Below are 13,437 nucleotides of genomic sequence, written 5' to 3'. Positions count from 1 at the left end.
TTCCCACAACAGCGAAATGCTTGGTCTGTCTTTAAGTAACATTAACAAAATTTCCATTGAATGCAACTGAACTTCAGTGTGAAAGAGCTTATTAAATCTGTCCCTAACCCTAAACCTAACCCTAACCTTAACCTCAAGTCAAAACCTATGCCTACTGCTAACCCTAATGCTGTTGATAATCAACTGAATATCAGCATGTATATATATATATATATATATATATATATATATATATATATATATATATATATATATATATATATATAAATTAAACTTGGATACAACTTAAAGTGGTCAGTGTGCAGCTTGTATAGCAGTGCAGATTTACTGTCCTCTGAAAAGAACTCAACACAGCCATTAATGTCTGAATAGCTGGCAACACAAGTGAGTCCACCTCACAGTGAATGTGTCCAAATTGTGCTCAAAGTGTCAATATTTTGTGTGACCACCATTATTATCTAGCACTGCTTTAACCCTCTTGGGCATGGAATTCACCAGAGCTGCACAGGTTGCTACTGGAATCCTCTTCCACTCCACAATGACTTCACAGAGCTGGTGGATGTTAGACACCTTGTGCTCCTCCTCCTTCCGCTTGAGGATGCCCCACAGACGCTCAGTTGGGTTTAGGTCTGCAATATATTTAGCCAGTCCATCATCTTTACCTTCAGCAAGGCAGTTGTCATCTTCGAGGTGTGTTTGGGGTCATTATTGTGTTGGAAAACTGCCATGCGGCACAGTTTCTGAAGGGAGGGGCTCTGCCTCAGAATGTCACAGTACATGTTGGTTTCCCATGAATTCCCAGCTCCCCCACCACCATGCTTGACCATAGGCAAGAAACAGTTGTCTTCGTACTGCTCACCAGGGCACCACCAGACACGCTGGTGTGGAGTTTTAATAAGTGTTTCCTCAAAAAATACCTTAAAATGACTAAAATAAGCTATAGTCATATAAAAATGATTAAAATAAGTTATAGTCATGTAAATGAAGTTGATGAATCCTCTCAGGGCAGGCATTGGGATGTCTGTGTAAATGACATAGATGAATCCTCTTGCCCAGGAACAGGCCTTGATTGTTTGTGTAAGGGAGTTTTAGACACAGGAATGCACCTGGAGCTTGGAGAGGCCAGCAAAATTGCTTACATAGTAAAAGATGAAGGCAAGCCTACCCTTGAAGAGAGAAGTAAGCTGATAAGAACCGGCAAAAAAACGGGTCTTGAGACAAATTAATAAAGTGTTAAAATGTTGGCTTTGGCCTGGTATCACCAGGCTGGGGAAGTTCAGACAGAACAGATCCCAGGGATAGTTGGAGATGAAAGTTTCCAAGGAAAGTGTCAAATTAAATGACGGGAACCTAAAGTGATTAAAAGTCATATAGTAAGGGAGGGGTGGGTGGGGTTATGAGCTCACCCCGAAATAGGATATAAAGAAGGATGCTTTGTGATGATCTTTGCATGTGTGGTTGTCCGGGAACCATCTTACCACCTGAAGCTCAATGAATAAAGAGGGTCTTTTCTTCCCTTCCACAAGAACGCAGAGGCTGGAGTCTTTTGGTCTACTTTCTTTTATTTTTGGTTGAATGCTCTTTTATTTTTGTTTGTTTCTCAAATCGATTAGACAATAATTAGAACAAAAACCACAGTACAGAAGAGTCTTAGTATTTAAACCTCGTACGTCAGGGCTTTGGGCAAGGAGAAAATAGCTCTTACACCTGACACTGGACTCCAAGTTTATCTTGGTCTCGTCAGACCACAGGACATGGTTCCAGTAATCCATGTTCTTGGACTGCTTGTCTTCAGTGAACTCTTTGCGGGCTTTCTTGTGCGTCAGCTTAAGAAGAGGCTTCCTTCTGGGACGACGGCCATGCAGACTGAGTTGATACATTGTGCGGCGTATGGTCTGAGCACTGACAGGCTGACCTCCCTCTTTTTCAAGCTCTTCAGCAAAGCTGGCAGCACTCATGCATCTATTTTCTGAAGCCAACCTCTGGATATGACGCTGAACACATGAACTCCTTTGGTTGACCCTAGCGAGGCCTGTTCCGAGTGGAACCTGTCCTGGAAAATCGCTGTATGGCCTTGGTCACCGTGCTGGAGCTCAGTTTCAGAGTGTTAGCAATCTGTGTGGCCATCTGTGTGGAGAGCAACAATTCTATTTCTCACATCCTCAGAGAGTTCTTTGCAATGAGGTGCCATGTTGAACATCCAGTGGCCAGTATGAGCGAATTGTACCATCATCATCATCGTCGTCGTAAACCGCTTAGTCCAGACAGGGTTGCGATTGTACCCAAAACACCAGATTTAACAGCTCTGCTCCCCATTCACACCAGGAACCTTGTACCTCTAATGATTCACTTGATGCCAGAGAGACAAGGACACCATTGGGCACAATTTGGACATGTTCATTGTGAGATGGACTCACTGGTGTTGCCAGCTGTTTAGACATTAATGGCTGTGTATTGAGTTTCTTTCAGAGCACAGTAAATCTATACTGCTATACAAGTTGTACACTGCTTTAGGTTATATCTGAGTTTCATTTCTATAGTGTTAAAAGATATATACACTCACTGCCACTTTATTAGGTACAATAAAGTTCAATTGCTTGTTAACGCACATAGTTAATCAGCCAATCACATGGCTGCAAGTCAACACATTTAGGCATGTAGAGGTGGTCAAGACAACTTGCTGAAGTGCAGACCGAGCATCAGAATGGAGAAGAAAGGGGATTTAAGTGGCTTTGAACGTGACGTTGTTGTTGGTGCCAGACGGGCTGGTCTGAGTATTTCAGAAACTGCTGATCTACTGGGATTTTCACGCACAACCATCTCTAGGGTTTACAGAGAACGGTCAGAAAAAGAGGAAATATCCAGTGAGCGGTCAGTTGTGTGGACGAAAATGCCTTGTTGATGTGAGAGGTCAGAGGAGAATGGGCAGACTGGGTCCAGATGATAGAAAGGCAACAGGAACTCAAATAACCAACCAACATCTCTGAGGAACGTTTCCAACACCTTGTTGAAAGTGTGCCACGAAGAATTAAGACAGTTCTGAAGGCAAAAGGGGTCCAACCTTTTACTAGCAAGGTGTACCTAATAAAGTGGCCGGTGAGTGTATGTATGTATATATAAACATTGTTTAGGCCACTGGACTCCAGCACTTCTGGACTATAGTGCTTTACTCCTTCACTCTAGTGTCGTCACTGGCACTGACGTAATGGGCGTGAGCAGCACGTTCCGGTAAAGGAAAAGACTTCTGCTTTACAGTGAGGAGAGGAAGAGAGGAGGAGAGGAGGAGGAGCGTAAGGGATTGACTCAGTGAGGGATTGAGCTCACTGTCATGCGATGTTGCGTTACCGGATAGCGGTCACATCGAACCATTTCTCTACTTCTCCAACTCAGTAACGGCAGCCGAGGCGTTAGTGGACGAGGCGCATCACACAGTCAATCTGCAGCGGACACGTGTCCCTGTTTCAGCTGAGCATTGGTTTCAGAGACATGTCGAGGAGCTGCGCTACTGCCTGACGCGGCCTTCATATGTGAGTCTTCGTCTGCTACCAAGAGTCTCCAGCCACAGGACGAGGGGCGCGACTAGGACTGTGACCATGTTCGAAGCAGAGGGGATCTTCTACGTTATTCTGGACGTCACCTGCGTTGTCTTTGGTGAGTATGTTCGGAGACCGGGTCTTCTTACCGGACCCATTAGGCTACAGTCCTGCTTTACCGCTGAGACGGCGAGCTGCTCCCAGCGCTAGAAGCCCTTTAAAGCGCAACGGCCAGCGTGTTTATCTTCCTGCAGCACATGTCGCGACCGCTGCGGCTCTGCTAGGCTTGGCGCGTCTAGCGGAAGCGTTCGCTTCTTTTCGGTTTCATACAGAAGAGCTCGGCTCTCAAACACCGTTATGTAAGTACACTAGACAGGGGAAGTCCTACTTTGCACATCATTGCATAATAATGCAAATTTAAGTGAACATTGTCAGCAAAGTCGCTCAGAGTGGTTTGGTGTGAGATGCTTGTTTCTGAAGAAACTCACTGAGTCAGAATATTTCACAGTGGTGGTGAAAGGAACCAGACGTCTGAGGTGTTGAACGCCTGTAAAAGTTTCCTCACAGAAATGAAATGGTTATAAATACACCGCCTGATGTCTGCAGTGAGGTTTTGCTCTAAAACGTATGGAGGAGGGATACGTGAAGTTTGTTCAGGTGTACACACAGACACACACACACACACACACACACACACTACACACATTGCATTTTGTTTTCCTACAAAATGTTTGCAGTCCTTCACAATCATGTTTTGCTCCTTTGCGATAGTGCAATAGTAAAATCCACTGCGTTTGCAAGGCACTAAACTGTTGCAACACAATGCAAGATAATTGCACGGGAGTCTACTGTGCAGCGTCTGCTTTTTATTTATTTCATTTTTTAAACAACCACGGCCTCTTAGGTCCACTGGTGGTTTTGGATGGTAAATAGTTATATTTGCCTTGTACACATCAGGACCCCTGGTTCCTTTCACCACCACTGTAAAGAAAACTCAGCCTGTGAGTTTCAAATGGACCACTTCACATCAAACCAACCCGAATGACTTTGTTTATGTCTTAACCACCAAATTCCATTGGAATTTTGAAAAATTGGTGGCATTCTCCTTTAAGTGCTGTTGTGCCCTTCATGCTGATAGAAGCCACGAGACACATTACATTTTCTGTACATTTGCACACGACGTGGGATGTTAAGCTGATTCTCTAATCAGAAGCCTGTGACTGCAACAGCATTTGAACTACAAGGTGTGACAAAAGGCAAAGGAATGTAAGAATGAGAAAGGTACATGAACAACAGCACATTTGGTTTATCTTGTGTGTACATAGTAAAATTAATCTTAAACGTGCTTATTTTAAAAGGTGTGACTTGTCCTAACTTATGATTACTCTACTAATACACGATAAGCAGCCTGCTCCATTGCAAACTGTGAGCACTAGTGTTAATCCTTAATGGAAACTGGTCTTAAAAACATATGCAACTTGCTATTAGCTGTGCTGTGGCCCCAAAAAGTACTTGGACTCCTTACTGCCTCATCCATTCTTCATAAAGTGTTAAACAGAATGATGTTGGTTTTAGTTAGAAACACTTTCAGCACAACATCAAACTGATGATTGACTCTTTGTATAGAGAAGGACTCCAACCAGACTTCACTAAGGCTACTGTAATTCACAGAGGCCAGAGATGGACCCTGTGCCTGGGAGGCTGCTCACGCTCTAAAAGCTATGCATAAACAAAACCAAAACAAACTCCTGAAAATGAGAGAAAATGATATTTCATGTTGATTTTGAATCATAGTTTATTTCAAGCCAAACTAAGTGATGGAAGAGTAAATGCTAACACTATCCCTTATCGTCTGAAACGGGTGGGGAACGTCGGATCTGGAGAGCCAGTGTTCAGCACAGTTAGTGATTTCCCTCATCCGTTTATTGCCCAGTTAGGTGGGCATGTTTAAGTAGGGGAACTGTCAGACTGTGCAGCCCTCCAGAACTGGTGTTGTGCACCCCCTGGTATAAATGATCTCATATGTTTAGTAACAACAAAATCACACAATTCATTAATAGTATTAACAGATTGGCCTTAGAACACTTAGTTTACTTATTTAATTTATTCAGTTGTATGTATATTTAAGATGAATTCTTCTAATGTTTACATCTGCAGTGGACTGTCCCTGGTGTTTGAGCCCCTTTGGGCCTTGTGGTTTATGGCCTGTTCAGTAATCTGCCCCTGACAGAGGAGGAAACATCAAAGTCTGGGGCTGTTTTTCTTACCGAAGTGTCGTTTGGATGCAAATCTGCAGAACTCTGCAAAGAAACTGGTCAAACAATAACTGCAGCCACCTTTTGAAAGAACACCTTTTTTTTATACTTTTAAATGACAGTTTTGGAACGGAAATGTAAACATAACATTTGGAAATGTTAACATAACATAACATGCCACTTGTTTTCCTTTGTTTTTCTTACATTAAATGAACTTAATCCATTTTTGGGGGCTACTATATATAGATGAGTGCTTATCTTTTGTGTCCTGAAAGTAGGAAAAGTGTTTTTTTTTCTATCATTTCTATAATTCTATCATTTTAGTGCTGATTTGTCTTTCAATAGCCTTCATAAGCTTTTTCAATAGCGGTTTCTATCACTTTTTATTCTGATATCAGGTGGAGACAGTGACCCTTATTCTAATAACAGATATCATATGATCAGTAAATGGTAATAGCAATGGGAGTTCATTAACTCCCTTTAAATTCCTAAAGTCTAGGTTTATTAATCGATTATTAGTCTCAAGGCTTACTCATTTGTAAGTGCAATGTAACTGATATGTTATGAAGTGCACGCGAAGTTCTGAATCATGGCACCTGCCTCAGCTTCCCGCAAGTGGGTTAGAAAAGAGGTGTGATGCATAATTTCATTTACTTGGAATGTGGAAGTGTTTGTATGGGATACTATAATTCATTTGGGAAAAATGCTAAGATTCACAGCAGGACTGTTTATGGATACAAACAAAGTATTGTAGTTCATGGCTAGTGTCAATCATTCTTGGTGAAGTAGCCACTGTGTTGTTGCAGCAGTCACATGAAAAAGTTGCACTTGGTGGCACATAGACACAATGCTTATTCATTCCAATGAAGAATGCAAGCCCATGTGATAGTCAGTTTCCTCAGTCAATTGTTGTCTATTCATTTAAAACACTGTTTTGCTTGTGGTGAAGTAATATAAGTTATTGTGATCTTTTTTTTTCAGCTGGACTTCCATTTGCGATCTTGAATCTCCAGCATAGTCCGTTCAAAAGAGGATTTTTTTGCAGTGATGACACCATCAAGTACCCCTTCAAAGAAGATACTATATCTTACCAGTTGTTAATGGGAATAATGATTCCATTCGTGTTATTTGTGGTAAGTACCTTTTGCATTATAGCTGAAGTTTAATGTTTGGTTGCAAAGCCATAGAAGTTTTAAAATATTGTTGTTCAGAGTTCAGAGATTCTCATTTTGTATATGTTAAAGGAAAGTGTCATCCACCTGCTTTCAAATTTAGCTAAGAAGTCACCTAAAAGTAGTGCTCACTATGGGCTAAGAATGGGCTTGGTTGCTATGGCTGATTATCCAGTTCTTTAACATGGCAGTAGGCCTTTCACAACTTTCAGGTGATAAAACTTGACTTTGATCAACTAGCCCTAGAATACTTTTAAATATTAGGTGTAAATTAAATTGACACTGCAGAAATTCTAGTCTCTGTCAATTGAGTGAAAACGTAAAAATCTACAGAAAGCATTTAGTTAAGAATAAGTATAGCATTCAATCTTAACTCTGTTTGAGGAAGTAAACCTTGCCCCGCTTTTAAGTCTTACACAAGGAACATTTGATATTACAAAAGCAGCTTTGGTATGTGGAAGTTGTGCCATCTGAAGATGTGTTTTTACATTAAGAGCAATGGAAAGTTTTATGACTTGTTTTTGTAGACTTTAAATGGAAATTGACTAGTAGGGTAAAGGGCTCGTTGTAGAACAAAGCAATGAAATAGGTGCCTGGTTGTCATCAGGCAACTGTTTCATCGGTTTGTGATATTATGTCATCAGATGTGCATGAGTAATTAAAAATTCCCACTGAAGTACAAATACAGGCAGTGTGGAGAGGTGTTGAAGTCCCTTTAAGGTCTAACAATAATGCTTAATAAGTTTAAAAAGAAAAGAAAAACAAAGACCTGAAAATTTGACACAAGATTTTTTTCTTTTCCAAAAACAAACCAAAAATAATACAAGAACAAAAGTAGCTCCACACACATGGGAGTATAAATGTTAATATCGCATTTGAACAGTATGAGTCAATAATAGCTGAAAATGAGCCTGAAAGCAAATAACATGTTTCAACAATTAATACATTTCATTTATTTAGTCACTTGCGTACATTCAATAAATATTTGTCCACCTTGAGTGGATTGTTCCAAGTATTTGAGCCCCAAGTGGCTCCTCGCACCCAAGTAGCCCAGTCAGTCATGCACTTGAGTTCAAAGAGTTATTTAAAACAAATGACTTAAGCTAGAGTACACACAGATCAGGCATAACATTATGACCACCTCCTTGTTTCAGCTCTACTGTATAGCTGCACTTTGTAGTTCTACAGTTACAGACTGTGGTCCATCTGTTTCTCTGATACTTTATTACCCTGTTCTTCAGTGGTCAGGACCCCCATGGACCCTCACAGAGCAGGTACTATTTGGGTGGTGGGTCATTCTCAGCACTGCAGTAACACTGACATGGTGGTAGTGTGCTAGTGTGTGTTGCACTGGTGCGAGTGGATCAGACACAGCAGTGCTGCTGGAGTTTTTAAACACTGTGTCCACTCACTGTCCGCTCTATTAGACACTCCTACCTTGTCAGTCCACCTTGTAGATGTGAAGTCAGAGACGACAGCTAATCTGCTACGGCACAGTTTGTGTTGGTCATCCTCTCGTCCTTCATCAGCGTCACAGGACGCTGCCCACAGGACACTGCTGGCTTTATATTTTTGGTTGGTGGATTCTTCTCAGTCCAGCAGCGACACTGAGGTGTTTAAAAACTCCAGCAGCACTGCTGTGTCTGATCCACTCAGACCAGCGCAACACACACTAACACACCTCCACCATGTCAGTGGTGCTGCAGTGCTGAGAATGACCCACCACCCAAATAGTACCTGCTCTGTGAGGGTCCATGGGGTCCTGACCACTGAAGAACAGGGTAACAGAGTATCAGAGAAACAGATGGACTACAGTCTGTAACTGTAGAACTACAGAGAGCAGCTCTACAGTAAGTGGAGCTGATAAGATGGACAATGAGCGTAGAAACAAGGAGGTGGTCAGAATGTTACGCCTGATCGGTGTTTAAGTTGTTTAGTGACAAAAACTGTTGACGTGGTTACTTTTTATGTATGTTTACAATCGTAATGAGGTTGGTTATATCAGGGGAAATAACCTGTACAAACAAAAATAAACCAAATCTCAACAGTACTATCAAAGTTTAACACCTGAGACTAATTACATTTTATTTTTACACATCTTTATTTAAAATGTCTGAAGCTTACTTTTTGTTAAATTAGCCAGCTAACAGCAGCAGTTTGGAACTACATCTATAAAATTTTAATCAAGGTTCTTTTTCATTTCATTTCACCAGAAAAAATGTAAAAAAAAAACAATGTTAAGAAGTAATAGTGTTTTTACTAATAAGCTCAAGTATAAACACAGGTACTGATTTAATTCTGTTCAGGTACTGCTTTGAGAACAGCTATACAAACAGAAGTTTAGCTCAGAACTGCCTAACTTCATTACAATACCTTTATACCTGCACTCAGTATTTTATATTTATCACTGACTTATTTTAGCCAACATTCAGTTTGCATTGATTGTAAATTAGGATGACAGATTGCTTGTTTCATTTTGTGAAAAAGTGAAACATCTTCATAAACATCTTTTCTACAGATTGTTTTTGGAGAGTGCCTTTCTATATATCTGAGGTCCAGATCCTCTTTCCTCAATGACTACGTTGCATGCATTTACAAATCAGTTGGCTCCTTTGTATTTGGAGCAGCTGTAAGTCAGTCCCTGACCGACATCGCAAAGTACACCATTGGTCGGCTGAGGCCACACTTCCTGACCGTATGCAAACCCAACTGGGGCCTTGTGGACTGTAAGTCAGGCTACATAGAAAAATTCTCATGCACAGGAGACAAGACATTGGTCAATGAAGGCAGGTGAGTATGGCAAAACCATTCTGGATATAGTCTCTGCAAAGCTATAGTGTTGTTAATAATACAATATCCAAATATGTACTTCTGTGCATTTTATTCATTTTGCTCATTCACGAAATCATGAATCATGAAAGATCTCTGAAACTACTGATGTTGCAGCTTTATGGTTTTGTTCTCGCAAGCAGAAAAGTAATCACTTGTTATCAATTTATAGGCTTTCATTTTATTCTGGACATTCATCCTTTTCTATGTACTGTATGCTGTTCCTTGCAGTAAGTACATCATAGTTTACTCATTGAGAAAAACCTATTGAATTGACTCTGCATTTAGATGCCAACTACTTATCATTAATACTGCTGTGTTTTACTTTTTAAAGTTGTATATGCAATCAAGAATGAAGGGGCAATGGGCACGGTTACTGCGGCCAACTCTCCAGTTCTTCCTTATTGCTGCATCTCTGTATGTGGGCCTGTCACGAGTTTCAGACTATAAACATCACTGGAGCGATGTTCTCACTGGATTCATACAGGGAGCCATTGTGGCGCTATTTGCTGTGAGTAATTCGCATTTCCACTAATACTACATAGTCAAGAGTCAGAGAGACTACCCTCAGTGCTTTAAAGGTTGGGATGGTATGTGAAATGCAAATAAAGCAGTGGTTTGTAAATCCACTTCAACCTGTATTTAACGAAAAAAGAGGAGATGTTTAATTTACCTGCCTGCAACACAGTCTGGAAACGTGACAGGGTAAATTTAAGACTAGGAATTTTCACAAACAGACAAACAGTGTGGTCATGCTTGGGGTAAAAAGAGCATCCAGGAAAGGCCTTTATGAGCAAGGATGGATCAAGGCTTGCCACTTGCCCAAAATATGTCAGCATATAATCCAAGAGTTAAGAATAACATTCCTCAATGAGTGATTACAAAGATTTTGGGGGTTTCACCCTCTGTGCTGCGTAATATAATCAAGACGCAGCAAATCTGAAGAAATCTCTTTGTGTAAATGTCGAAAACCAAACGCCCATGACTGTCAATCTGTTAGAAGGCTCTGCATTTAAATCTGGCGGAGTTCTGTAAAGGATATCACTAAATGGGTTTAGGAATACTTAAATTTATGGACAGACTGTCAGTAAATGTTATTCATCAATGTATGCACAATGCACAGAGAAAGCATTATGTCAGAAACGCCACCAACTTCTCTGGGCTTCAGCTCATCTGAAAAGCACTGATGCACAAGGTGTCCTTGTTTCAGATTCTTAGAGAAAATAATGGATGCTGTGTCCTGATTTTATAGTGCCAGCAGCATGGTTGCACTGATCAGAGAGTGCGGGTGCTAGACTGCAGTCCAGACCTGTCTCCTATTGAGAATGTGTGGTGCATTAGAAACTGCAAAAAACCTGTAGTAACTCTGTACACTTGTGCAGCTGAGGGCGTAAAGAAGAACGGCAAAAAATCCCACTGTCAAAACTGCATCATTTTTTAGGAATGTGTTGTAGGCATCAAATTTGATTGATAGGTACATTTGATATGTTTACAATAACAAACTTCATTAGATGACACAACAAATGCTTGTGTTGTTGTATCGCTTTCAATTTATATTCCGTCAAACAACGTTTTTAGTAGCATTTCTCATACTGTTTCAGATTTGTACTAATAATGTCCTGAGGTTTCGTGCCGTTGTCAGAGTTTCTGATGAAATATGTCCTTGAATCACAGAAAAGGTGATTGAAGGTCATATAAAAAGGCGGGGTGATGGTGATGAGCTCACCCCCGAAATAGGATATAAAGAAGGGTGCTTTGTGATGATCTTTGCATTTGGTTGTCCGGGAACCATCTTGCAACCTGAAGCTCAATAAAAAAAGAGAGGGCCTTTTCCTTCCTTCCTTCCTTCCACAATGAAGTGTGTATTTCTTTTACTTTTACTTTTTGCAGAATGCATTTTAATTTTATGACCCATTTCGCATGAAAAAGCTTAATTTAGAATAAATTAGCTTTGATATCACATATGTCCGGACTGGGGGTGAAGGCTGAACTGCTCTTAGTCCCGACACCATTTAGTGCCATTAATGCAGACTTTCTTTACAAGCTTATGGTTTCAATTCTTAACGTAATTGACATGTTTTGCCCCACACAGGTGTTCTGTGTGTCGGATTTCTTCAAGGCTCAGCCCAAGGGACACAAAGAAGAAATCTCACACACAACCTTACAGGAGACCACAAGCAATGTTAATCACTATGGAAGCACTGAGGGATGACAAGAAGGAGGAGACAATGTGGGAAATTACTATATCATATACAGTCTTGTGTAAAGGTTTGGGTCCTTTTTTTATGTTAACACACCCTCTGTACTCAAATATGTTAAACCTAACAAATAAATGAATGTTTACAAAAGCATGAGAACATGTAGTTTGACGAAGAGTGGCCAAAGTTTTGCATGAGACTGTATATTTGAAAGAGGATATATGACAAACAGAAAAGCTTCAGGAACAATGGCCACTGTTGCTGCCAATCAATCACTGGCCTCCCTCAGTTTTAAAATGGATTTTATACTGTAAAAAATCAGCCAGCACTCCTGAACCACTGAACATTCCATTCAAAATGGTTTTAGTTCTTGCATCACTGTTACTATAGGAGCTTAAAGCCAAAATTGCCGTTGAAAATTTTAGTGTTTCTGTTTTATGAAGCTTATCATTCTCTATAGTTTTCTCCAAGAGTTACATAACACATTTTATGTCTCAGAGACTGAATACCTTGTGGACTGTGTATTATTCACGTTCATGACTCATGCGTTAGGAGGATAATATCCTTACAATACAATATCCTTTCTAGGTTCCGATGGGGAAATTCTATCATTAATGATACTAGCAGCGCCTCACGAATGTTGGGTGTGCACATACAAGCGTTTCCATGTATATGTGTGTGTAATAATACACTTTCCTATATTATTACTGAGGAGTCACTGCCATCTCACACCAAATATGGACACAAAGGGAGCAGAATAAATAATAAAACGTGTCCCGTGGAGGACTGTGAGTGTTAGGAGGAACCCTGTTGAGCTTTTTTAGCATCACGTTTTCATTTTGTATGTTTTCCGGTACGTGTCAATAAGGGAATGGCAAATATGGAGAATGTGCAACATCACATTGAATTTGCTTTCGGTGCATTATTTTTATTTAATTTGTTGTTTTTCTCGGCTTTATTCTGAAATCGTAATGAAAGTGTAATCTGTAACATGCTTTAGATATGAATGCCTAAAAGACTTTACATGTAACCCTTGAATTTGTCAGTTCTTTAGCTGGTTGCTACAATGGTACATCCCTGGCTGTATCCACATGTATGTCAGGTTTTATAAAGCATTATAATCTCTGTTAAACATGGATGTTGTTTTGCCCAGCATCACATTATAACATGCTTTTGATGTTTGTTCTGCAAGCGTACATGCATACATTCAGTTAGATTTATCGGGAGATGAGAGAAGATTCTGTACAGAGTGAGAGAATAAGGGTTATTAGTAGACCTGCATCATTTTTAAGCGCATTTTTATATGTAGTGTGAATTTGTGGAGTTTATATATTTTAGCGAACTGGAAAAAAAACTAATGGTAAATAGGTGACAGATGCTGTTAGCAGTTAGCAACCAAAGCTAAGCTGTTAGCACAGAGAGGAGCTTTGTGCTAGCCAGTAGACAACAG

The 13,437-nt window shown here is 40.3% G+C and overlaps 1 protein-coding gene across 1 annotated transcript; it reads left to right on the top strand.

Moving 5' to 3' along the window:
• The first annotated feature begins 3,268 nt into the window (after positions 1 to 3,268).
• Positions 3,269 to 13,173, top strand: LOC108430321 (phospholipid phosphatase 1). The gene is made up of 6 exons (XM_017702743.2): positions 3,269 to 3,651; positions 6,770 to 6,921; positions 9,479 to 9,750; positions 9,962 to 10,019; positions 10,124 to 10,300; positions 11,882 to 13,173. The coding sequence occupies exons 1-6, from the start codon at positions 3,594 to 3,596 to the stop codon at positions 11,999 to 12,001; spliced, it is 837 nt and encodes a 278-aa protein (XP_017558232.1). The 5' UTR covers positions 3,269 to 3,593; the 3' UTR covers positions 12,002 to 13,173.
• The last annotated feature ends 264 nt before the right edge of the window (positions 13,174 to 13,437 follow it).

This window comes from Pygocentrus nattereri, chromosome 28 (assembly GCF_015220715.1).
Source record: "Pygocentrus nattereri isolate fPygNat1 chromosome 28, fPygNat1.pri, whole genome shotgun sequence".
Taxonomy (NCBI): domain Eukaryota; kingdom Metazoa; phylum Chordata; class Actinopteri; order Characiformes; family Serrasalmidae; genus Pygocentrus; species Pygocentrus nattereri.
This window is presented reverse-complemented; position numbering and strand designations above follow the sequence as displayed.